At 37.5% G+C, this 27,386-nt stretch overlaps 2 protein-coding genes across 3 annotated transcripts in view; one reads left to right on the top strand and one right to left on the bottom strand.

Annotated features, from left to right (window-relative positions):
* Nucleotides 1-24,561, bottom strand: part of ATP6V1A (ATPase H+ transporting V1 subunit A) — a 59,932-nt gene extending 35,371 nt beyond the window's left edge. The window contains 2 exon segments of the mRNA XM_071220621.1: nucleotides 388-482; nucleotides 24,388-24,561. Coding sequence (XP_071076722.1) covers nucleotides 388-472 — 85 coding nt within the window. The 5' untranslated portion in view covers nucleotides 473-482; nucleotides 24,388-24,561.
* A 71-nt stretch (nucleotides 24,562-24,632) lies between these two features.
* Nucleotides 24,633-27,386, top strand: part of NAA50 (N-alpha-acetyltransferase 50, NatE catalytic subunit) — a 28,523-nt gene continuing 25,769 nt past the window's right edge. The window contains exon 1 of one of the 2 annotated variants that reach the window (XM_024578032.4): nucleotides 24,633-24,963. In XM_024578032.4, the coding sequence (XP_024433800.2) occupies nucleotides 24,956-24,963 (8 nt within the window). In that variant the 5' untranslated portion in view covers nucleotides 24,633-24,955. The remainder of the gene's footprint in view (nucleotides 24,964-27,386) is intronic. The other variant, XM_024578031.4, reaches the window with a different exon arrangement.

Below are 27,386 nucleotides of genomic sequence, written 5' to 3'. Positions count from 1 at the left end.
TGGAGGTATTACCTCAGTCTTGTAGCAGTTATAAAGTGGGTTTTTTCCTTCACTTTGACATTTTTCCATTGCTTTTTAGGGAAGGGGGAAAGAGAGAGAGACAGAGCGACAGAGAGAAACAGAGAGAGAGACAGACAGACAAAGAGAAACATTAATCAGTTGCTTCCTGGACGTGCCCGGACTAGGGATGGATCCTGTAACCTTTCGGAGTAGGGGACGATGCTCCAACCAACTGAGCCATCCAGCTGTGGCTGCAATTATAAAATCTTTTCAGGACAGAATTTATGTAGGTGAACAGAACCTTGTGTATTTCTACCTAAAATACTTTCAAAAGACATTAACTGAAGTTAGGAATCTTTGACACTGAGATTATTATATATTACTTACCAGGACCTGAGACCCCATGCACATAACCAAATGCACTTTCTTTATCTTCATTGAGTATTTTTGGTAGCTTGGAGAAATCCATCATGTTAATTTACCTATAGAAAAAAAATTAAGTTGTAATTATAAACCCTAAGGTGAAAGAACCAATATAGGTAGCCAAATCTCATCTTCAGTGTATTCTTGAGTTATTACCGGCTCTTCAAAGTAAAATATAAAATTCTTAAATTTGGTTAAAAGGACCTCATTCCTGGATGCTCTACAATTCCCTATGAAAAATATTCCATAGAAATTACCAAGGAGTATAACAATGTGCAGTCTTCCCAATGGCTTATCCAGCTCTCCATCTTGCCTTCTCCCCCATTATCTCTGATGTTCTCTTCATTTACTTTTCCCCTTAACACAGGGGTGGGAAAAATTAGGTTTACAGTTATGATACAAATAAATAATACAGTAAATAATAACACAACAATAAACTATTTCATGTACTCACAACTGTAAACCTACTTTTTGCCTACCCTTGTATACACTGAACTCTGCTATTTCTCAAAAACACATACACATTTCTGCTCAGGGTCTTCGTACGTGTTGCTCCTCTGCCTGGAGTACTCTTCTCGCAGATACCTGCTCCTGCACCTCCTTCAGGTCTTTACTCAACTGTCCCCTATTTTAAGAGGCTTCTCTGCCTACCTATTTAAAATCACAACTACTTCCCTCTTTCACTGGTTTATTTTTCACCATCTAACAAATTATATCTTACATTTAATTTTTTTAATGTATTATCCATATTTAAATATTTTCTGAATGGATTTTCCTTTTTCTTAGCAAAACATAGAACAATGTAGTTTGATCTCTTTTCTTCATAGGTGCACAAACTGAAGAACCTAAAGAATATACATACTATTTAAAGCCAATAGGAATTTGGTGGCAGATTCCAAAGTAGACGGTTTATTTTTAATTACTGGTACAACTTAATAATTACTGATGTTTAATAATGGAGATAAAATACATGTACATATAAAGTTAAACACAGCCCCCAAACCAACCACAAAGGGTGATAGATCAATAAGTAATAGGCTGTCAAATAATATAACTTACGTATTAAAAGTTCAAAGATTAGAATGTTTAGGGAAGATATGTTGAAGGTGTAGAATTTGGAAAAAATAGAAAACACAAAGGGTAGCAAAGGCATTCCAGATGGGGAAATAACAAGAAAAAAGAATGGAGAGAATATTTACAGGAAATTAATAGACAATTCTAACTAGAATAAAAGGGTTATATTAGGACAAAAGTGAGAAATAAAGATGGAAAGGTAGAGAGAGCCTCATCTGTTGGTCTTGAAATGAATGCCAAGTAGACTTGATTCTACAAACAACAGGAAGTAACCGAAGATTGGGAAAGGACTTTTATGGGAAAAATGACGTTTAGTTAATTTAACAGATTATACTGAAGAGCTCTATGAATAGCCATGGCTTGAGTGTCAATGGAATTCAATTTATTAAATGTTTATTGAGCTCCTATCAAAGAAAAGTAACTGTGTTAAATGTAGAGAATGAGGATTATGAATAAAAGGAATTTTCACTGGTGCTAAACAATCATACTATATAAAGCACGATGGCCTAAGTGTGCCAAAACGACCATACACTGAACACCAAGGAGAAACAATGTGGATGTGGGAGAAGTGTTAACCAATGTGGATGAAGTAGAGAACACAGGTAACTATGAAGTAAGTTTTGAGGCTTTTTAAGCTGACTGAGTTAAGCCCAGATACAAAGAATACATAAAAAGAGGAAAATCAAACCCTGAGCATTGGGGATCAATTCTGGTGGGAAGAATGTTTTTCAGTCTGGACAGCTATTGAAGGAGCAGTAGGAGAACCATATATTCCATGGAACATAATTTGCAATCCATTAACCAAGATAGCAAGGAATCAATGAAGGAAGTGTAACAACGAAATCATTAACAGAGGACTTCTGGTTTGATACATTAGTGCCATCAGAAGGGAGATGGTGGACAGGGCTAAAATTGAGTGATTAAAGAAACAGGCAAGACGGACAACAAAGATTAAAAACATATGGAGATACAGGGAACAAGTTAATTAAATATGATCTAAGGAGCAGGAAAAGTACCAAGAACTTGTAGATGATATTGGTGATAAGTTAGAAAGGAAAAAGAAACCAAATACTTCTAGAGTCACCATAAAGGATGAGGACAATTGGGGGCAGGGGAGAGTAGTGGAGGGAAAGTGGGAACAACTATAATTGAATAATAAAATTTTTTTTTTTAAATAAAGGACACAAGGATTTTGGGGTCCTCAGTAGAAAAGTTAACTGGAAGGGCATTTGAGGGAGGAAATAATGAAAAGGGGAAACTGGTTTACCATGGTTTTCAGCTTCCCAAAGAAGGGGATTTGATTAAGCAGGTATGGGACTACAAAGACTACAATATAAAGAGATGGAACAAATTTTTTGAGAAACCAGTTTGATAATAGGGAAGAAAACCCAAAGCTTAGGTACAAACACATTTGGGAAATGGGTTGGGCAAAGTCTTCAAAGAAGTAGTGAATAAACAAATGAGGTAAAAAAAAAATTTTTTTATCCTCACCAGAGGCCATTTTTTCCTTGCTTTTAGAGAAATAAAAAAAGAGAGACAGAGAGAGAAACATCAATTGGTTGGCTTCCCATATGCACCCCAAGTGGAAATTGAATCTGGAACCCCCTGGTCCAAGGGACGACGTTCCAACCAACTGAGCTGCACTGGCCAGGGCACAAATGAGGTCGAATTTTAAAATCAAAGATTTTCAAAGTCAGAAGAGAACTTGATAGTCATGTAGTCTAATTTCCTTCCCAAATATGGGCATTTCCTCCTTGGCATTCATGATACATAGTCATCTGTCTATTAGAGTGGAAATGGCACATCTTGAGTCAGCAGACGGGACACAGCTAATTCTGCAAATCACATGTTACAAATTAAAAATCTCTTAATAAAGTTTATTTGTAAAATAGGAATAATGCTTACCCATCTATCCCAGAGTTATGATTAAATTACAAATTTGTTAAAATGTTTCTCATGAAATATAATATGCTTATAAAAATTTTATTAATATTACTATTTAAACAGGGCCTCAATATTGAAAAATCCATTCTTTTAGAATTTTCCTCTTAGAGAATTGTCTTGTATCTAATTCAAGTCACCTTCCCCATAACTTCTACCCTCTGATCCCGTTTCTTTGCAGTACTATAGCCCCAGAGTAAATATGTTCCCTCTCCAAGTAAATTCTCTGTGGTGTCAACTATTCCTCAAAAGATAACCTTTTTTCAGATCCTTTATTTCTAAGGCTAACTTTTCTGGAAGTGTTTCATAATGTCAATGTTTATTTTAAATCGGAGCAAACACAATTAAAATGGTATTCTAGATATTGTACGAGTAAGTACTGAAGAGTGCCACTTCATTTGTTCTGGATGTTTCATTATATTACAAGAGACACCAAGGCTTTGAGTCAGACAGATTTCCTGAGTTTGAATTTAAAAGTTGTGTCCTTGGGCAAATCACATTCTTTCAACTTTATGAGCCTTGGTTTCACCTGTAAAATCTAATGGGGTTGTTGTTAGGCACCTAGCAGTAAGTCTAATAGAAAATACTGATAACTAATGTTCTGTTAATGCAAGCTTAGATTGCCTAATTTCTAAAAACTACCTATGTATTCTTACCATCTTTGTTGCTTGAACCAAATCTAGTCACTTGGCTAGCTTTTTCTTAGTTATTATGTATATTTTTACCACAACTTTATTTTCTAAAACTAAGTATATTTTTTAAAGCATCGATGATGTGCCAGGTGCTATATTATATTGTAAGTTGAAAATATAATGGAGTAAGACACAATCTCCCCCAAGGAGCTCCTGTCTTGGGGGGCTAAAACGACAAACTGGTAGTTACAATATGGTGACATATGTGCTCTCATAAGAGCAGTGCAGCCTGCTTTAGAAGAGCATAAAACACAGGCAGTTAAACCTAGACTTGGGCAGGACAGGAGTGACTTAGAGGAGGCTGAGCTGAGACTTGAAAAATGAACAAGAAGGCATTAGAGTTTACAGTAGTGCTTCCTTAGAGATGGTCCAAATCTCCTAGGGTTCATAAAGGTGTTTAGAGAGATCACGAGGCAAAAATGGTCTTTTTGGATTAAAAAAAAAAATCATCACCTGAGGATATGTTTTTTTATTGCCTTTAGGGAGAGAGGAAGGGAGCAATACATTGATTGGTTGCCTCCTGTACGCACCCTAAATGGGGATCAAACATGCAACCCAGTTATGTGCCCTGACAGGGAATCAAATCTGCAACCTTTTGGTGCATGGGATGATGCTCCAACCAAATGAGCCATCTAGCCAGGGCTGATGTTCTAATATAAGAATTTATGTACTTTCATTTAAAAAAACAGTGAGAACCTCCAAATGTAAGAGCAATGATTAGTGGAAATCAAATGGGTTTGTTCATGATTCAGCTGCCTTGTGGATTTATCATGCAGCTGGATTATCCTAGTCACCATGAGAACTGATGATTCTATGGTTTTTAATATTTTTGTTTTTAGGAATATATTGTTAAGTGTATGCCAGCAAGCATGAGGAACAGTGACATCAAACGAATAAGAGAATCAAGAGTCTAAGTGACAATTCCACATATTTACTACTTAGATATGCTTTCAGCCAGATCCACAAATTTGCATTTATCTGATTCATAGTCTATATACAGTTCATACTTGAATATCATGGGATGTTGATCCCCCAATACAGTTGAAAATCCACATATAACTTTTGACTCACCCAAAACTTTACTAACAGCTAATACTAAGCAGAGCTATTACCAAGAGCATAGTTGATTAACACATATTCTGTATGTTATATGCAGTATATACTATGTTTTTACCATAAAGTTACAGTAAAGAGAATCATTATGTGGAATCTAGTGAACAAACTGAACAAGGAAAATGGGGACAGACTCATAGATGGAGAGCAGGGTGACAGCTAGTTGTGGGGAAGCCTTAGGGGGTGGAGGGACTGAGCAAAAAGGAAAAGGACTCATGGCCATGGACAACAGTGTGGTGATTGCTGGCGGGAAGAAATATAAGGGGAAATATAAGGGGAATATTATATGTAAAAAAAAAGATTAAATTAAAAAAAAGAAAATCGTAAGGAATTGAAGATACAAGAAACACTGTACATAGGACAGTGTCTTATGATGTCTTAGTCCCCTTCAAAGTAGGCACCTTAGGACCTCAGTTATCCAACGTCTCTCCCACTGTTCAAAACCCTCTGCAAAATCCTTTGTTGGAATCGCCATCAGCTGACCCATTGTATTTTCCTGAATTTCACTGATGGTCTGAAATCTCTTCCCTTTTAAAGGTGATCTTAACTTTGGGAAAAGGCAGGAGTTACAGAGCACCAAATCTGGGCTGTAGCAGGGCTGAGTCACCTGGGTGATTTGACGTTTCACAACAAAACTCTTGCATGATCTGTGATGCATGAGCAGGAGCATTGTGATAAAGCTGCCAATCACAAGCTGCCCATAGCTGCAGCCTTCTGAATCATAGTTTCCACAGAGGAATATTCAAGCTTAACACAAAATTTGGTGATTTGTTGCTCTACTTGCACAGTCATTTTGCAATGGCCACACAGTACACATGCTCATTCAATGGCATCTACCACCCCCACTCACTAGTACAGCAAAGTCGTCATTGTTCATGCATGCACATTCCAGTCCACTCTCCTTGGCTGCCAGGTTACATCAATGTAACTATTGATGTATTTCCATTATACTATTCCCATTATAGTAAAAATGGCTGGACTTATTCCGGACAGACTTTGTATAAATGGATGCACAGTTCAAACCTGCTTTGTTCAAGGGTCAACTGTATGTGTATAAAATCAAGATGATTCTACTTCTTTAAAAAACAGTGGTCGAGGAAAAAAAATACAATGATTATGAGTAATTTAGCTTTCTCTACTCCACTGTGTTATATGCAGAGAGGTGGTTGCAAAAACATCCCCAAACCAGCTCTGAACACATCTTCAGGTAAAATAAGAAAATTATGAAAATACGTTTTTAAAGCATAATGAAGGAATTCCAAGCACTTTTGGTGTTTTAATAAAATTTTTAATCTCAGCTCCAGCAACACACAGCTATATTCTTGCTGTGTCACTGCCTGAAATGTTTTTTCCTCACTCCAATGAAATATCCCCCTTCCTCCCATTGTCATCCTCAATCCTCTTACCTTGATTTTCCTTGGAGCACTTATAATTAACTACTGAAAGATTATAATTATTCATTTTCATGTACTTGTTTACTGTATCACTATGTAGAATTCAAGTTTCATGAGGTGCAAAGAAAACAAGTACTCAATGAATAGTTACTGAGTAACTTCGGATCTCCCTAATACCCTCTCCCTTTAACAAATAGAGAAGCTAGAAGAATGGAGATTTAAGTAACTTGATCCAAGACCACAGAAGTAGCAAGCAGTAAAGGTGGGATTTGAACCAAGGCAGTCTGACTCCAAAACCTATAACCAGGCTGCTTTCTGTTCTTTGCATCTAAACAATTCTATAGGGTACAGGGGACAACAGTCTGCCTTAAGGCAGTAATTTATCAGATTAGACATGGAGATGCAGCACCCCAATTCCTGGTCCTGGAAGGACAGAGAACTGTGGTCAGTGGATAGCCACCAGCTGTCAGCCCTTCAGGGTAGGTCTGAGCCTAGCCTGAATTCTTATCCTTCAGAGAGCAACCTGCACGTGGTGACTGAGCAAAGTGGAGGTGTAAAGGCCCAGTCACATCAGCCTGATGTGGTATATGCTAACAGGCAATACTTCACTCCACATTCCCTACCAGTTTGGCTGAAGTTTCGTTGGACTTGCATTGCATTTCAACTTCTGCCCAACTCTGCTTTTGCCCCCTTCCTTTCACACAAATTTATTCCTAACAAATACCTTATATATCAAACTCTTGGCATCTTCTTCCAGAGAATCCAAAATGCTCAAAAAATAAAACAATGAACAATTACTCCCAGGACAAGTAAAACTTAAGACTCACACTTAAACCCCTACATGTAATTTTTGGCCTGTTTTGTCTTGGTTATTTTGTGAAAATGGGAAAAGAAATACAAAAGTGGGTTTAGAAAGCAGGACATTTAGTTCAATGCTGAGGCTAAATCAAGCACTGACATAAAGGCCAAGTTCCCATACAACCAAAGCCTTAGTTTCTACAAGGAACTCGCTCCTCATCCTTTAAATCTTAGATGGAGCCCCATCATCAGTAGTTATAGGAAAATAAGTCCCAACTCATAAAAGTTTATTTAACTTCTAAAATACTGTATTTTGATAGAATTGGAAAACATGTTTTTCTAGGTCCAGACATGGCAGGCTCCAACCTCTTAACAGTTAAACATCCAACAGCAGAATGACAAGCAACCACTGAAGTGAATAAATAACCTCCCTCACCCTTCTTCTCCCCAGAATTTTGACGGAGAATAGGATGTTAAGGCAGTCTACTGCAAGCAGGGAAATTTCTCTGTATGCTCTTGTATATATTTTTTTAATGTTGAATGTAAATTTTATTAAGTACTAGCATTTTCTCCTAATGCCAGTATTTCAACAGCATCACACTGAACAAGCATTGCTTTTGATATGTTTTGTGCTTGCCTGCCATTTGCTCCTCTTCATCACATACAATGTCTGTTTTCCAAGAAAAATATGCTACCTCCTTACAAATAAAATAAAAATGCTTTATTAGGTAGATGTATTATGTTGACTTCATGACTGAACTGGGCTGAGCATATAGCGTTTGGTAAGTACAGTCATAACACGTTAACAGTGAAAATATAATTACTCCCCTAAAACCTACTTTGCTCTTAAATGCTTATGGTCCTGTGTCAGTGATTTTCAACCTTTTTCATCTCATGGCACACATAAACTAATTACTAAAATTCTGCGTCATACCAAAAAAAAATATTTTTTGCCAACCTGTAAAAAAAATAGGTATTTTGATTCATTTACAACAGACAGATATTGTTGTGTTGGATGGTATCATTTTTTTTATTTGACAATCTACAGAAGAGGTCAATGGCCCTGACTAAATAATTTTAAAAATTCCTGCAGCACACCAGTTGAAAATTGCTGCTCTATATGAAAAAGCAGAGGCTTTTAAAGATGTTAAGAAAGCCACCTCCCAAAACATTTTAACTTGCAATGAGAAAATTACAGTGCAGGTTGGATAATACTGAAAGTTAATCTTATCCTAAATCTCCCTAAGATCCAAACTATCATTCTATGATTTAATGCTAAAGTTTTTATGCTATTTAATTATTCCTTGCCAATAGAATATACAGCTATTCTTGCTGCTCTTAATCATTTTAAAAATAAAAGCATGATAGTTGCTTTCAAGAAATTAATGTGGTATACACAGGTATACACAGCTGCACTCATAGAGAAATCAACTCAATGATTACATCAAATTTTTGCCTTAAGCTGAAGACCCTTACTTCAAGGATAATTGTAATCTACAAGTAAGATTCTTACAATCACAAACTGTAGGGGTCTCCTCCATATTTTTTGAAATATTAAAAAAAAAACTGCTGTAGAAGAGGAAATATCCAGGTTAGCACAGGCAACCATCTGTTCTAATGAGTCATCAGTCTCCCCCACACACACTGCAGAACACTGCAGTGGCCAAATCCCAACACACCAGGCAGCCCACTTTATTTTCCTTCCATTTTACAAGGCCTACTCCTACAACTACATTGCTATTGGTTAATGTACTATACCTGGTAATCTCATCCCAGAAATAATTTTTTTTACTACCAGTCTTGGATGATACAGCTGATGGGAGCAAGGGTGAGGTGTTATATAAAAGCTAAATACCAAGGTTCTAAGACAATATTTATATTTAATTCCCAGGACACTTCACTGACCCTGAAGTGTTACTTTAATGTAACACTTGAAAAAGTACATTCTATCCAGTCAATTAAGGACTACCTTTGGAAATAATAGCTAAAAGATGAAGAAAAATCTAGCTGATTACAATACTTATTTGCAGACACAGTTTACCTTCTTAGAGAAAGGAATCATGAATCTGTAAGTTTACATTCCCACCAGCAGTAAATGAGAGTTCCTTTTTCTCTACAACCTCTCCAACACTTGTTATTACCTGTCTTGATAACAGCTATTCTAACAGATGTGAGGTGGTCTTTCATTGTAATTTTGATTCACATTTCCCTAATAGCTAGTGAAGTTGAACATCTTTTCATGTATCTGTTGGCCATTTGTATATCTTCTTGGGAGAGATGTCTTTTTAGGTCCTGTGCCCATTAAAAAGTGTTTTTTTCTTTTATTGATTTCAGAGACAGGGGAAGCAAGGGAGAAAAAGGAGGAAACATAACATGTGATAGAGAAACATTTATCAGTTATCTCCTGCCAGCCCTGACTGGGGACTGAACCTGCAACTCAGGCATGTGCCCGGACTGGGAATCAAACTGGCAACCTTTCAGTCTGTAGAATGATGCCCAACCATCTGAGCTATACCAGCCAAGGCAGTACTCTGCCCATTTTTTTAAACTGGATTATTTGTTTGGTGTTGAGTTGTATGAGTTCTTTATATGGTTTGGATATTAACCCCTTGTCAGAGCTGTTGTTTGCAAATATCACCTCCCATTCTATTTGTTGCCTTTTTGTTTTGCCAGGCAGAGGCTTTTTAGTTTGATATAGTCCCATTCATTTATTTTTGTCTTTATTTCCCTTGCCATTGGGATCAAATTCCTAAGTTGAGTACCTTAAGACCATGCCCTGTAAGTTTAGTAACTATGTTTTCTTCTACACAATTTGTTGTTTTAGATCTTATTTAGGTTTTTGATCCATTTTGAATTAATTTTGTACATGGGGACAAAATGTAATCTAGTTTCATTCTTTTGCACGTGCCTTTCCAATTTCCCCAGCACCATTTCTTTAAGAGGCTTTCTTTTCTCCATTGTGCATTTTTTTGGCTCCTTTGTCAAAAATTATTTGTCTGTATACATGTGGTTTTATTTTTGGGCCACCAATTCTGTTCCATTGGTCCACGTGTCTGTTTTTCTGCCAATACCATGCTGTTTTGATCATAATTGCTTGGCGGTATAATTTGATGCCAGGAAGTGTGATACCTCCAGCTTTGTTCTTTCTCAAGACTGCTTTAGCTATTCAGGGGTTTGTGTGGTTCTGTACAAATGTGATAATTTTTTGTTCTATTTCTTTAAAAAACATTTGGATTTTGATGGGGACTGCATTAAACTTGTATATTGCTTTGGGTAATATGGCCATTTTAACTATGTTGATTCTCCCAATCCGTGAACACAAAATAACTTTCCATTTCATTGTGTCTTTTTCAATCTCTTTTAATAGTGCTTTGTAGTTTTCAGTATGTAGGTTCTTCATATCCTTTGTTAGGGGCCAAGATTTTGAAAATCAGGTTTGGCTGGGGTGGGGTAGAGGGGTGGGGAGAAAATGTAGACAACTGTAATTGAACAACAATAAAAAAAAGAAGATTTTGAAAATCAGTTATTTACCTCAGGCCAAAGCTGAAGCCAAATATCATCACAGAATGACCTTCTGATAATAAAAGAATAAAAATGTCAAAAGTTAAAAATGTTATAAGTTTAGTGGTTATTTTGTTTAATCTTATTAATCCTAGAACACCAAATAATTGTATAAAGAACAGTTAAGAACCGTCTCTCTATTACTCTGTCTGGTATTATTATTTATATTTCTACAAACATTATCAGCTCAAAAAGGCAATGACACACATATATGGACAGACTTTTAACAAATGTTCAAAGGCAACTCAATGGAGAAAATATAGTTTTTTAAGAAGTGGCAGTAAACAAGTAAATAGGTAAACACAGAAAAGGGTATTTCAATTCATACCTTGCACCATGGACAAAAATAAACTAAGAACAAAGAGTAGACCTAAATGCAAAACTTAAAACTTTATTATAAAACTTCCTTAGTCACCTTGGATTAGGTAGATTTATTAGAGACGGTACTGAAAGCACAATGCATAAAAGAACAAATAGATAAATTATATTTCATGAAATTAAAAACTTTTGCTCTTCAAAATAAAAAAACAAGTTATGAACTGGGGAAAATATTTAAAAAACATAAATCTGATAAAGGACATATCTAAAATATATAAAGAACTCCCAGGACTCATGTCATTCCATACCTAGAATGGCTAAAACTTTATTTTATTTTTTTAATACTTTCAATTTTTATTGTTGTTCAAGTACAGTTTTCTACCTTTCCCCCCCACCCCTTCTCACCACCCTAGACTTCCCCACCTCCCTCCTGTTTCCTACCCACTCCTTGTTATTGTCCATGTGTCCTTTATAGTTGTTCCTGTAAACCCTTCACCCTTTTTAAATTTTTATTTTATCTATTTAAAATTTTTATTGTTATTCCATTACAGTTGTCTGCATTTTCTGAATGGCTAAAATTTTAAAAGACTGACTGCAGAAGTGTTGGTAATGATGCAGAACTAGACCTCTCATGCACTGCTAGTATGAATGTAAAATGGTACAACCACTTTGTAAAACAATGTGCAATTTCTTATAAACATATACCATATGGTCCAGTCACTTATACTTCTTGGTGTTTACCCAGAAATGAATGCTCATGTCCAAACAAATACTTTTATATGGATGTTCACGGCACCTTTATTCACAATAGCCAAAGAGTGGATACACAACCCCAATATCCATCAACAAGTAAATGAATAAACAAATTGTGGTTCATCCATGCAATGGAATAATACTCAGTAATAAAAACAAATCACTGAAACATTAACAACCTGGAGTAATCTCAAAATAACTACGCTAAGTGAAAAAGCATACAGAAAAAAAAAAGGTTCCATTTATATAAAATTCTAGAAAATGCAAATAAAGGCACCTTGGGACCTCACACAGGTCTCCCAATTGTCGTCAGCTGCCCCATATTTTCCTGAATCTCACTGACAGGCTGGAATCTCTGCCCTTTCAAAGGTGATTTTAGTTGTGGGATAAGCCAGAAGTCACAGGGCACGAAATCTGGGCTGTAAGGGGGCTGAGTCACCTGGGTGATTTAATGTTTCTCCAAAAAACTCTGCATGAGATGTGATGCATGAGCAGGAACATTGTTGTGATGAAGGTGCCAATCACCACTTGCCCATAGCTGCGGCTTTCTGAATCATCTAAATAGTTTCCAAGGAGGAATGTTCAAGCTTAACACTAAATTTGATGCACATTTGTTGCTCTACTATGCATGCTCACTCAATGGCACCTACCTCCCAAAGTCATCGTTGTTCATGCAAGCACATTCCAGTCCACTCTCCTTGGCTGCCAGGTTACACTTATGTTGCACAAACTGTTCTTGTTATATTAACAATGGCTGTACTTTTTCTGGACAGACCTCATATAATGTTTCATATATTAAATTCCTTTATATGAAAACTACTGGTCAAGATGGCAGAGTAAGTAAATCAGAATTGTATCCTCCACAACCACATCAAAATTACAACTAAATAAAGAAACACCATCATTCAGAACTGCATGAAATCTTGCTGACCAGAAGTCCTATGACTAAGGTTACAAAGAAGCCACATCAAGACTGGTAAGAGGGGCAAAGCCTTGGAATAGGCTGGTCCTGAACTACCTGTGGTGGTTAAAAATCAGGAAGGATGTAGATTCAGTTTCATGCATCACAGTTAACATATCTGTGGCCCCTTTGGGTCTTTATGCCCTACCCTGTCCACGTTGCCATGTTGTGAGGCACTCTATGACCCATTCTGTGACCCACATTTAGCTGTGTTAGGATTCCGTGTGTTCAGTGGTTTATTACTTGCCATTACAACTTTGTCCGAGTCGAGTTCTGAGTTCTTACAGTTCAGTACCCCACTCTCTATTTACAATTGGTGTTAGTATTAACTCAGCTCTACCTGACACGTAGAAACAAGAACACAAAATGAGGAGACAAAGATACATGTCTCAAATAAAAGAACAGAAGAGAGATCCACAAAAAGAACTAAACAGAATGAAGACAAGTAATCTAATAGATGCAGAGATCAAAACACTTGTTATACGATGCTCAGTGAACTTAGGGGAAGAATAGATAAACTTAGTGAGAACTTCAACAGAGAGATAAAAAACATAAAAATACATAAAACACAAAAAGGATCTAGTCAGAAATGAAGGATACACTAACTGAAATAAAGAATATAGGGAATCAATATCAGGGAATCAATATCAGAGAATCAACAGTAGAGTACATGAAGCAAAGGATCAAATCACTGATTTGGAAGACAAGAAAGCAGAAAACATCCCATCAGAACAGCCAAAAGAAAAAAGAATACAAAAAATTGAGGACAGTTTAAGGAGCCTTGGACACAACATCAAGCATACCAACATTTGCATGATAGGGGTGCTAGAAGAAGAGAGAGCAAGGAATTGAAAAGCTATTTGAAAAAATGACAGAAAACTTCCATAACTTGGTGAAGGAAATAGACATACAAGTCCAGGAAGCATAGAGTGTTTCAAAAGAGATGAACTGAAAGAGGCCCACACCAAAACACATCACAATTAAAATGCCAAATGTTAAATACTAAGAAAATCTTAAAGGCAGCAAGAAAAAAAGCACTTATAAGGGAATGCCACGAGACTGTCAGCTTATTTCTTTTTTTAAATTTTTAAATGTTTTATTGATTATGCTATTACAGTTGTCCCATTTCCCCCCCTTTATTCCCCTCTACCCTGCAAATCCCCTCCCACCCCCAACCCCCCCCTTTAGCTCATGTCCATGGGTCATACATATAAGTTCTTTGGCTACTACATTCCCTATACTATTCTTAGCCTTCCCCTGTCTATTTTGTACCTACCATTTATACTATTTATTCTCTGTACCTTTCCCCCCTCCCACTCCCCTGTTGATAACCCTCCATGTCACCTCCACTTCTGTGGTTCTGTTCCTGTTCTAGTTGTTTGCTTAGTTTGATTTGTTTTTTAGGTGTGGTTGTTAATAATTGTGAGTTTGCTGTCATTTTACTGTTCATATTTTTTATCTTCTTTTTCTTAGATAAATCCCTTTAACATTTCATATAATAAGGGCTTGGTGATGATGAACTCCTTTAGCTTGACCTTATTTGTAAGCACTTTATCTGCCCTTCCATTCTAAATGATAACTTTGCTGGATAGAGTAATCTTGGATGCAGGTCCTTGACTTTCATGACTTGGAATACTTCTTTCTAGCCCCTTCTTGCCTGTAAGGTCTCTTTTGAGAAATCAGCTGACAGTGGTATGGGAACTCCTTTGTAGGTAACTGTCTCCTTTTCTCTTGCTGCTGCTAAGATTCTCTCATTTTTAATCTTGGGTAGTGTAATTATGATGTGCCTTGGTGTGTTCCTCCTTGGTTCCAACTTCTTTGGGACTTTGAGCTTCCTGGACTTCCTGGGAAGTCTATTTCCTTTGCCAGATTAGGGAAGTTCTCCTTCATTATTTGTTCAAGTAAGTTTTCAATTTTTTGTTCTTCCTCTTCTCCTTCTGGCACCACTATGATTTGGATGTTGGAATGTTTAAAGATGTCCCAGAGATTCCTAAGCCTCTCCTCATTTTTTTGAAGTCTTGTTTCTTCAGTCTATTCCAGTAGGATGTTTATTTCTTCCTTTTGTTCCAAATCGTTGAAACTGTCCCAGTTTCCTTCCCTTCACTGTTGGTTCCCTGTATATTTTCCTTTATTTAACTTAGCATAGCCTTCATTTTTTCATCTAATTTGCAACCAAATTCAACCAATTGTGTGAGCATCCTGATTACCAGTGTTTTGAACTGTGTATCTGATAGGTTGGCTATCTCTTCGTCACTTAGTTGTGTTTTTTCTGGAGCTTTGATCTGTTCTTTCATTTGGGCTATTTTTTTTTGTCTTGGTGTGCCTGTTATGTAGTAAGGGGCAGAGCCTTATGTGTTCACCAGAGCGGGGTAACCCACGTTGCTGTGCTGTGACACTGTATGTGGGGGAGGGATCAGAGAGGGCACAATGGCACTTGCTCTGCTCTTTGCAGGATTTCAGTCACTTCCCCCACTACCACAAGCAAATTGCGCCCTTATGGTGCTGATTCCAGGGTGGGTGGGCTTGTGTGCTTTCTAGGACCCTGTGAGTCTCTCCAGTGAACTCTCCTGTGAGGCTGGGAGTTTCTCCCACTGCTGCCTCAACCCCCACGGGTATTTTCAATCAGAGGTTTGAGGCTTTATTTCCCTGCGCTGGAGCCCTGGGTTGCGTGGTCTGTCCTGCTCCCCAGTTGTTCCTCCTGGTTTTTCTGCACGCAAATGAGGGACCACCCATTCCACCAGCTGCCACCTTGCTGGATCTGCCAGCCGCGGCCTTGCCTCGAGTCCTCTCTGCCCCAGCTGCCCATCTCTGCCCATCCTACTGGTCTCGATGAATATTTCTTCTTTGACCCCTTGGTTGTCAGACTTCCATAAAGTTTAATTTTCTGTCAGTTCTGGTTGTTTTTTGTTTTTAAATTGTTGTTGTCCTTTTGGTTGTGCGAGGAGGCACAGTGTGTCTACCTACATCTCCATCTTGGCCAAAAGTCTGATTTCTTATAAGAAACTTTATAGGCCAGAAGATATTGGCACAAAAATAATCAAAGTGATGAAAAACAAGGATCCATAAGCAAGATTACTCAGCAAAGCTATCATTTAGAATGTTAGGATAGTTTCCCAGACAAGGAAAAGCTAAAGGAGTTCATCACCATTAAACCAGTGTTACAAGAAATGTTAAAGGGTCCTGCAGAAGAAAAAAAGATTAAAAAATAGGAATAAAATGGCAATAAATGCATACCAATCAACAATTACTTGACATGAAAATGGATTAAATGTTCTAATCAAAAGACATACAGTGGCTCAGTGGATAACAAAAAAAGAATTTTATATATGCTGTCTTCAAAAGACTCACTTCAGATGGAAAGATATACACAGACTGAAAGGGATAGAGATAGTTTATAAAAATGGAAATGGGGGGAAAAAAAGGTGGGGTAGCAATATATATACCACACAGAATAGACTTGAAAACAAAGGCTTGCTAATGTTTTGTTGAGGATTTCAGCATTTATGTTCATCAGGGACATTGGCCTATAATTCTCCTTTTTATAATGTCTTTATCTGGTTTTGGAATTAGGATAATGGCCTCATAAATGAGCTTGGGAGTCTTCCCTCCTCTTGAATTTTTTGAAATAGTCTGAGGAGAGGTGTTAGTTCTCAGAATGGTTGGTAAAATCCACATGTGAAGCCATCTGGTTCAGGGCTTTTGTTTGTAGGGAGTTTTTTAAATTACTGCTTCAATTCACTAGATGTAATCTGTCTATTCAGATTCTGATTCTTTCTGATTTAGTTTTGGAAGACTGTATGTTATGATCCAGCCATTCCACTTCTGGGAATTTATCCAAAGAAACCCAAAACACTAATTCGAAAGAACATAAACACCCCCATGTTCACTGCAGCATTATTTACAATCACCAAGATACAGGAGCAGCCCAAACGTCCATCAGTAGATGAATGGTTAAAATAACTATGGAACATTTACACAATGGACTACTACTTGGCCATAAAAAAGAAGAAAATTTTACTGTTTGAGACAGCATGGGTGGACCTGGAAAACATTATGCTAAGTGGAAAATAAAACCAGTCAGAGAAAGACAAATACTGTATGATTTCGCTCGTATGTGGAATCTAATGAACAAAATGAATAAGCAAAATAGAGACAGATTCAAAGATAGAGAGCAAGCTGACTGCTCTGAGGGAGGGTTGGGATGGAAGGAATTCAGCAAAATGGAAAAAGGACTCATGGACATGGACAACAATGTGGTGATTGTGGGTGGGAAGTGGATAAACGGTAATGGAAAAAATTAAAAAGAAAAAAGGAAAAAAAAAGTTACTATGAGAGACAACGAAGGACCCAGTAATTCTACTTCTGGGTAGTTATCTGATTAAACCCAAAACACTAAATCAAGAAGATATACATATCCATATGCTTATTGCTGCATTATTCACAATACCCAATATATGGAAGTAACCTAAGTTTCCAACAAGAGATGAATGAATAAAGAAGAAGTAGGGTATATATATAATGCAATGTGACTCAGCCACAAAAAGGAATGAAATCTTTCAACAATATGGATGAACCTTGAGGGTATTATGCTGAGTAAAATAAGTCAGGCACAGAAAGACAAATATCAAATGATTTCACTTTCATGTGGAATCTAAAAAAACAAGTTAACAAGCAGAATAGAAACAGAGGACATCGAAATCATCCAATTGAGATATGAAAATAATATGTATTAGTGTTATTAGAAAAAAATAAAGAAAACTATAAAAACTGAAAAAAAGTAATAAAGAGAGAACATTTTGAAGATTGCCAGATGGGAGGGGGGGTTGGGTAGAAAAGGTGGAGAGATTGAGAAATACACATTGGTAGTTACAGAACAGTTATAAGGATGTCAAATATAGCATAAGAAATATAGATAATAGTATTATAATAAATGTTTGGTGTCAGATGGGTAGATTTACCAGAATGATCACAAGTTATATAAATGTCTAATCACTTGGTTGTACACTTGAAACTAATCTAATATTGTACGCCAACTGTAATCAAAAAATCAAAAATTATTTAATAAAAAAATAAGAACACACCACTGCCTATGGAATACTCTTGCCAAAAACAAGAAACTAAATATGATCAAGTCTCTAGATCAAACTAACCATTTTGAAGAATACAGAAAATGAAGGGATGTGTTAAATGACACCTAAGGGATGCAAGTAATAAAATCCAGATCATAAAAAACTATATAGGACAAATTACTCGATTTATTTAATAAATAAATTGAAACAGAAATTATAAGAAAATCATAGAAATTCAAATTGACTGGATGGACAGTTGATAATATTAAGGAATTATTAATATTTTGATGTTTCTATACAGAAACAATGACAAAAACACGACATATAAAGGAGTGTTGTCATTTTTTTTTACACTCCAGTATACTTTTGCTTTTTAAAATTCTGTACTTGCATAAGCCTAAAAGTATATCTGCACCTATAAAATCAAAAAATTTATTCAGTCATGTGGATAAGTCAAAACATTTTCACTTAAGATATCGAAGTAATGCCCTGGCTGCTGTGGCTCAGTGGATTGAGCGCCAACCTGTGAACCAAAGGGTCACTGGTTCAATTCCTAGTCAGGGCACATGCCTAGGTTGCAGGCCGAGAGGCAAGCCATCAATGTTTCTCTCACACATTGATGTTCTTTACCTCTTTCTTTCTCCCTTCCACTCTCTCTAAAAATAAAAAAAAATTTAAAAAGATATCCAAGTAATTAAGAAGAAATCATGTGTCTGTCCTAATTTTCCATACCAAATTAAAATTTTTTTTTTCTGTCCAAAGCAATGACTTCTGAATGTAGAAAATCAAATACACACATGGTATAGTACAAAAATTTTAAATGTTTAAAATGATTTTATTTACTTTAGAAATAGAGGAAGGGAGGGGGAAAGAGGGAGAGAAACATTAATCAGCTGCCTTTTGCATGCCCCTTGGGGACCTGGTCAGCAACCAGGCATGTGCCCTCATTGATTTTAAAGAGAGAAGAAAGGAGTGGGCAGAGAGAGAGAGAGAGAGAGAGAGAGAGACAAAGAGAGATCAATCGGTTGTCTCCCACATGTCCATGACTGGGGATCCAACCCACAACCCAGGTATGTGCCCTGACAGGGGATCTAACCTGCAACCTTTTGATGTACAGGATGATGCTCCAACCCACTGAGCCACCTGGCAATGACTCTACTTTACTTTTAAATAAACGCTTAAAAGTTGAACTAAGAAGTAACCAAAACAAAGTCTGGTTGTTTTGCATTGCTCAAGTATATCTGGAGCTCTTCTGCATCATACCATGCACTATTCATTGTACTTTCAATGAAATAAGCTTAATTAATTTTCAGAAAAGACACCAAACATGGCACGCTGTAGGTGTAATTCTTAAAAAGATTTACCATCTAAAGAAGAATGGCTTCTACAGGTAGCATTAAGATCAAAGGTGAAAATGTTATTGTAATTAATTTAGTCAAATATTGATACAAAAAAAATCCAGCAACAAAAACATCATAGGTTAAATCTGAAAATACTTATGAAATACCATCAATTTTTTAAAAAACTAACTGCAATTGTCAATTTATTAGAATTAATGAATAAATACAAAGGGAGTTTCAAATCAATTAAAGTAATTACTAGGTAATTTTATTTACAATTGTAGCTAATTTTAAAGATGGCTTTAATAGTTTCTGGTAAAAATAAAAATCTGTTACCATGAAAATATTCATCTACTTCAGCTGTTTTTACAAGCACACACAGTGCGTGTGTGTGTGTGTATATATATATACACACACGTATGTTTACTATACATATAATATGTATATCCTACATATATGAGAATACATTTATTAAACCAAAGTCACTTTCATTTCACAATATAAAAAAAGAGAAGAGTAAAACTGTAAAAGTTTCTACAGGAAGAAATTAAAGAGAAAACACTGTTATTGACTACGATTTTACTATAGTAGAGAACTTGACATTGAAGAGAATATTCAATAATCTCTTAATGTTTCCTTAGAACAAATGAGTAATGATTTTTTTCTGGATTAAGGTGATACATAAACTCATGATAGCTATACTTCAATTATTGCTTAATTTATTGATATTTTCCAATACAAAACCATTAATCCTTGTGAATCATCTCAATCTAGGAAGGGAAAAATTTTTTTCTAGTTCATATCTCCATTACTTTCTCTACGTTCCTATGTCTACTTCATATGAGGATAAAGATAAAAAAAATTTTAAATGAAAGGCAAATATTTTAGACATAAGCTCAGAAGTTCCTGTTCTATAGGTCTATACAATTTTAATATACTTCCATAATCCATTGTAGGGATAATAATTTAGAAATAAAAGAACTACTTCCTTACATACTAATGATCATATGCTTTGGAAAATTTTTTTACAGGAAATATTAAGTCATTGCAGTTGCCAAAATAATGGGTTTTCTGTTGATATTTTTCAGTTCCTATTAATAAATCTGCTTTAGAATCTTCGGTAAAAGTACATTATTTTTCTCCTCTATTTTTTAAAATAACCTCATTCTAGTTCTTCCTCAATACCCCCAAACTTCATTTCAAATTCTACTCCTTTCTCCATACTTCTTACCTATTACTGAATTTTATAAAATGTCTTAAGTCTCCTTTATAAAATAAAGGGTGGGGCAAAAGTAGATTTAGAGTTATTCATATGGAAATTAATACAATCGTTAATAAAAAATAATACAAGAATAAACTCTATGTTTTGCATACTCTCACAACTGTAAACCTTCTTTTGCCCCACCCTGTATGTACTAGGCCCTCTGCATTCATGATCTAATTTAATAGTGCCTATGGGAGAGACTTAAACATGAGTAAATTTAAGCTTAGATTAAGTAAACTGTCTAAGGTCACAAAACTTAAATAAGGGGTAGGTTCAGAATATGAACCCAAGCCTATGATTGGGAAGTCTATTCTAGTAAAGTCTGCATTATATTGCTTTACATTTAAATACCACTTAGGTTTTATATACTTTATATAGGTTATTTACAGTTTAATCTCACTTGAACTCACATAAACCTTGACAGTAAAGTTTCCAAGTATAAAGACCTTAACCCACACCCCCAACTTTACTTAAGAGCGTGTAACTAAAGTGGCAGAGCTGAATGACGATCCTCTTTTAGTCTAGTGCTAAATCACCTGTTGCCTGTACAAGCCACTTTTTCATTAAGTACAACTCACTCCTCTTCCTTTCACTATCACCAAATATGTTGTGAAAATAAGGTGGTCAATGCATTAATAAAGTCCATCTGAGGTTTATATCTATTGTATTGACCATGACTTGGATGGTTATTATTACTGATTTATATTTGAAAGCTTATACTTAGTGTACAACCTTAGAAGGAGCTATGATCTGCAAGAGCTTTAGAGGTAGTTTAATTTTCTGTCCAGTTGCCTTTAACGCTCATTCAATAAACAGTTTACTGAGTAGCTATCAGGTACTTCAGCATTCTGATGTTAAAGACAACAGCAGAAACACTGTCCTTGAAGAGCTAGGAGCTTTACAGTTACTAAGGAACAGACCAGAAAACAGTAATTAAACACAATGTGCTAGAAGTGAAAAGAGGAGTAGAAAATACTGTCTATTAGTGTATAGTCTATAGGTTCTCTGCCCATAGGGAAAGAAAGCATTCTTAAGGGTGGTGATAATCTGTAAAGGCAGTGAAATATAATACCTCAGAGTAAGCACACAAGAGGTAGCAGGGACCCCAACACAAAAATCCTTCTGTGCCATTTAATATTGGACTACAGCACAATTCCCTAAAATATGTTAAGATTTCTACATGTAATACTCAAAAACTGATATAGTCTAATGACTTCCAAGCTTCAAAGTACTTGTTCGTGTGTGTAAGTTGTGTATATAATATTAAAGGTCTTTTTCACTGTCAACTTTAATAGCAATTTAGTCAGCAATTCCTGCTGTTAATCTTTCAGATTTCATTAGTTGTCTAAGTTCATTGCTTTCACAAGTTCCTTAAAATTGGGGGAGTTGTGAAGTAAAACTGCAGAGTCATTCAACCTCTTTCATACTGACATTTACGCCCTAGTACTCATTACTTTTTAGCTGGTTTTCTCTTTCCCATTTCGGTCTCACCCAGACAGAACTGGTTTGAAGCTCTAGGACACTTACGGAATTTTTCTAATTTAGTGGAATGTCACTGCAGGAGGGAAAATCTTGTTATATTGCTTTTACTCTAGAACTTAATTTTTTTGTTTTTCTTGACAAAATAAGACCAGTTTATTGTTGAGAATTTGGAAAACACAGAACAACGTAAGTCAGTCACATCTATCAAAGATGATTCCATCTTTCTCATTTTTTCAGCCTTTAATGGATTCTTCAATTATATTGGTTAGAAAACTAAAAGATTTAAATGCGAATATGATTTTTTAGCTTAAAAAACTTACATTTCAAAATCAGAATTGTAATTTGCCAGGCCTCTCCATTTAAAAGAACCAAGGGACTTTCTGAGTTTGCAGTGTAAATAAGAGAGTTTAAACCCCAAACTGAAAAACACTCTTCCCTAAAGCACATTGTTTAGGGTCAAAACTTTGGTTACATTGCAAATGAAATGGAAGTACACTGGGTTGGGCAAAAACCTAAACATAATTTCTGTATTTTCATAAAATACAATTCATCAACATCTGAAGAGGTCACCTGGAGTTTTAAAAATGGGGAAAGCTACGAAGGGGCACAGGTGCTACTCTAAATGAATTTACCACTGGTCAAGGAATTGACTAGGAGTGAGGTTTTAGGGGAAAATGGCAAAAGAAAATGTCAAAGCATAAAACAGAAATCGGCAATATCTCGACCTAATCTTTCCTTTAAATTTACGGTGAATTACGTTTGGCTCAATTTTATTCCAGCCCAATTAGTTTCTGAAAAATTAGTTCCCTCTCTGTGAAACTTAATCACTTTCCCATAAACTAGCCAGTTTCCTGCAGATCACGACACCATAACACCATCTTCCAACGCCTCCCTTCCCTTTCAATCGAGACTGTCGTATTCACATCTCCTGTTTTGAAGGTAGTACATCTTTACTGTTTCAACTATCCTCTCCCTTACTGCACCACAAAATCAGAGAAAGGTAAAAGGCCTGCTTTTACCCTTCCAGTCTTATCTAAAGTATGTGAACATCCACAGAACGCCTCTTGCAAGGAATTCGGCGAAAAACTCAAAGGCACTGAGCAAGCTCGTTGGGAAGCAGGCTTTACAGTGACTCCGCAGTGAGAGCCACACCAGTGTCATTCCCTCCCAAGCCAGTCTTACCGGAGACGCCTCCGCCTCCGGGGTTTTCTTTACTTCCCCGCTCCTCCATACCAGAATGAAGGAAAAGACAGTGCAGGGCGCCTAACAAAGAATAGGCTTTGGGAATTGGAACCTAGAGGTTATCACAGACCTCCCAAGAATGGCTGAACCAATCCCACTACCAGAAGCCCCAAAGATTCCGAATAGAGAACCACAATGGCCACACTCATCCCCAATCCTGAGAAAAGTGGATGTCTCAACCCCTACGTCGCGGGGGCGAAAACACTGGGAGAATGGGGGTCAGAAATGGAGAAATGAGCTCCTTGCCTGTGCAGGATGACAGCGGAAAAGAAGCCCGGAACAGCGGAGGCGGCCGTTCACACTCACCCTTCTCTTCCTCCTCCCACCCCTCCTCTAATCCCCACCAGTCGCCGGTTACGAGACGCCGCTCACCTGACAGTGCGCGAGATGCAGAAACCGTGCAGACCACGGACCCACAGGCTCGGTCACTGAGAATGGAAGTCTTCCACTGCAGGGGCGGGTCTAGACAGTCATGTGATCCTGAGCTCCGCCCCGTCAGCCAGGGGCAGTACACATTAAGGTCCTGTATTTTTGCGGATTGCTTTAACATTAATTGTTACGATTAAATTCTAAGAAAAAAACCTAAAAACTTCCACAAAGATTATGTTTCAAGGTGCAATGCCGAAGGAGTGGGTTATCGGCTTAAAAATGCATTGCTAAGGAAGTGACGATAACGCCACAATCTACGGACCGGAAATGACCAAGGAGTTCCGCCCCTCCAGCACCCGAATGTAAAATCCCAATCTTGAAGGTAGCAATCACATGATCTCAAAATTTGAAAAGTGGTGGGCCGAAGCCAACTTACCTGGCCATTTGTTAGTTACGTTTGACTTAAAAAAAAAACAAACAAACCAAAAAGCCTCATTCACTTGCGTTTTCCACAGGCTTCTATAAAGAAGAACCTACTTTATAAACTCACTACGAGAAATGAGCGTTTGAAGGTCATTAACAGGACTACCAACCGGGAAGAACAGGGTCGGGGAAGACTGATTTCACTTAAGCGAGAGAGGTGACGGAGGGGCGGAAAAATCCGGATTTTACCGCCCAGGCCGACCGGGCAAGCCCCACTAGAAGTGTCGGGAGGGATGGGAGGAGGAAGATGACGCCAGAGAGCACAGCCCAGTAGAAAGATGGAGGTCTTAAAGTGGAGGGGGAAGGGTGCGCAGAGGCCAGCAGTGAGGCTGCGCGGGAGGCGGCCTACGCGCCGGCGCGCAGAGGGGGCGGGGTGAAAGGTCACAACGCGGCGGCGGGTCTGGCTGGCGGCGGCCGCGGGCGGGAGCCGCGTACCCCGAGTGCACGTGTGGAGAAGCGGCAGCACCAGTCCCGCGACGGGAGACTGTCCCGCTCCCTCCCGAGACGCAGGGCAGCGCTCCACTCTCGCGGCCTTCGTCACCAGCTCAGCCCCCTACCTTAGGCGAGGAGGTCGGCTAGTGGGGTTGAGTGGTCCGAGCTGAGGACACTGAGAGCTCAGGTCGGCGACGACAACGGCGTTGGTAGCGGTGGTAACAACGGCCTCGGCAGGCGGGGAAGATGAAAGGGTGAGGACGGCCAGTCGGGCAGGGCCGGGAGGGCGGGAGAGGATTGCGAAGGAGTGGAGAGACAGCCGAAGACCCGGCGGAGGGAGATTTCTGGGTTTCTCTGCTCATGGAGGGGGCGGAGGCTCGGTTCGGGCTGTTCGCGCGCTGAAGGGCCAACGGAGGCGAGACCCGGGCTACCCAGGTTCTCGGCCCAGAGGACGAGTGTGTGTTGACTGGAGAATAGCGACTGAGTGTGGCACGGGAAGAGCTCTTGTGAGATCCCTGCGGTCTTCAACCCAGAAACGGAGGGCTGAGACACCCCCCGCCCGCCACTTCGAGCGGGGCGGTCTGGTTGTCCTCTTCAAACCGAGGTTCCACATTGGGAACCTTGGTGTTTGTCATCTTTCAGTTTTATTCACGGTTGAGACCTATGCAGGACTTTCTGGAGGAAGGATTTGGAATAAAGAGGAGGGAGACGAGTATTTAGAGCTAGTGACTCAACTGGATTTGGGCTGGGTCAGACCGAGTGGAGGAGGGGGGAAGAGAGCGTGAGCACTGTAGACTTGGGGTGCCAAAATGTTTAAGGAACTATTGTTGATCAGTAGGTGGAGCTGTTGCTCCAGTAGTTCAGTATCGCCCCCGTACGTGGGGGTCCTTAGTTACTCCGACACTTTCTGCAGGTGATTGGCAGGGTTAGTATTCTTCCATAGTTCCCTTCTTGGATACAATTAAGGATTATTTTGGTTCGACTCTTTTCATTTGGATAAAATGTCAACTACTATTAAATTACATACTGTTAAGGTGTTAATTACATAATATGGTGTTTTAAAATATTGCTTAAATAGGCCGTTTGAGAGCTTGCGTTTACCCTCCTTAGCGGAAGAAATGAAATATTTAACAATGTTAAAAGCTTTTCTGTGATTCCTGAGTTTTCTATTATAGAAAGTGAAAGAATTGTAAATGTTTTGAGTTAGTGAAGCCTTTCCAACTATTCAGCAACCCTTCTGAGGTTGAAATAAAAGTCAGTATTGTAAGTACTGTAACCTGCCTAAAACAAGGGTCTAAATGTTATCTCGGTATGTTTATGTATTTGAGGTTGCAGAAGAGTCCAGAAGTTTAATTTGGCCTTAGCTCTGTAACGTGATTCTGTACTCTGGTTTTGCTTTAAATATTGGAAATTCATTCTAATGTTGAATCTTATGTCTTGTAATTAAAGTTTCGAAGTCACGAAGAAATTTTCATATTATTTCACATCAGGTTCTAAAGTGTTCCAATCAGGATACCAATTGAGGGGTATGAGAAGTATTTGCTGCACTTGAATTATGATGTAGGAAGTTTGGCTCTTTTATATATGATCTAGTGTATTTTGGTTAGATTTTTTTCTTCTTGAGTTTGGGTGCAGTTTTCTACTCATTTTTGTATTCTCTTGGGCATTCAATACTTATTTGTCTTGTTCCGTTGAGTATTAATAATAAAAATGAGGCTGAGGAAGGGTTCCCAATGTTGAGACTGTGCATAGATTTATAAAGGAAGGTCTCCAAGAAATTCTATATGTTTGGATTCAAAATCTTTGGTTTAGCTCAGTCACTCTAAGGTGTATTGTTTTGATAGGCAGTAGAAATAGGTCAAACAGTGGTATTAATCACAGTCTAGCTTCCGGTAATATATGAGTGAGACAATTATCTTTTATTTAAAATGATTATTTATGGGTAACAACCTGATAGAGTGAAATTTAGAGGAACTGGCCAAATTTAGAGGACATTTTTAGTTATTGAATCTGTATCTTATGCCTGTAAGTGTTCCTGAAATGAAATTAAGTCTAGTTACCATGTTTTTAATGATAAACTTTTAAGATGATTTCATAGGAATAGTCCCTTTAACTTCATAGATGAACTAACTCCCAGGTAAGGTTGGACTTAAAATTTCATTTTACTTCTGAATCTTGTATTTAAGCCACTGAACAAATGAAGACAATAGACATTATTTAAAATATTTTAAGGTCCTCAAGTTCAAAGACTTCTATCAATATGCACAATGTGGTTAGTGTTGAAAGGCCTGTGAAATGAAATAGTGGTCCCGATTATATGGTTTTTGTATGAAATTTTATTTGCTTAAGTGTTTCATTGTATATGGAAGCTAGTTGAATTGTTAAGTTGAATAGAAATACATAAAATTGGAAATGAATGCAGAACTTGCACTCTAAATCATTTTGTTTAAATATTTTACATCATTGCCTATATTGCCTATCATTTTGAAACTTTTTTGTTATTTTTTTATTCCTAATTTACTTAGTTTTTATTAGTAGTAGAAGTAGGACATTCCATTATGCTGACATGTAATTGTCTTTTCTCCATAGTACATAAATGTGCAGTTAATTACTACATGTATTTATATGCATGATCTAGAAATTTGAGGTATCTTGGGATATGTTACTTTTGTACTGA

Source organism: Desmodus rotundus, chromosome 2, assembly GCF_022682495.2.
Source record: "Desmodus rotundus isolate HL8 chromosome 2, HLdesRot8A.1, whole genome shotgun sequence".
NCBI classification, from domain to species: Eukaryota; Metazoa; Chordata; class Mammalia; order Chiroptera; family Phyllostomidae; genus Desmodus; species Desmodus rotundus.
This window is presented reverse-complemented; position numbering and strand designations above follow the sequence as displayed.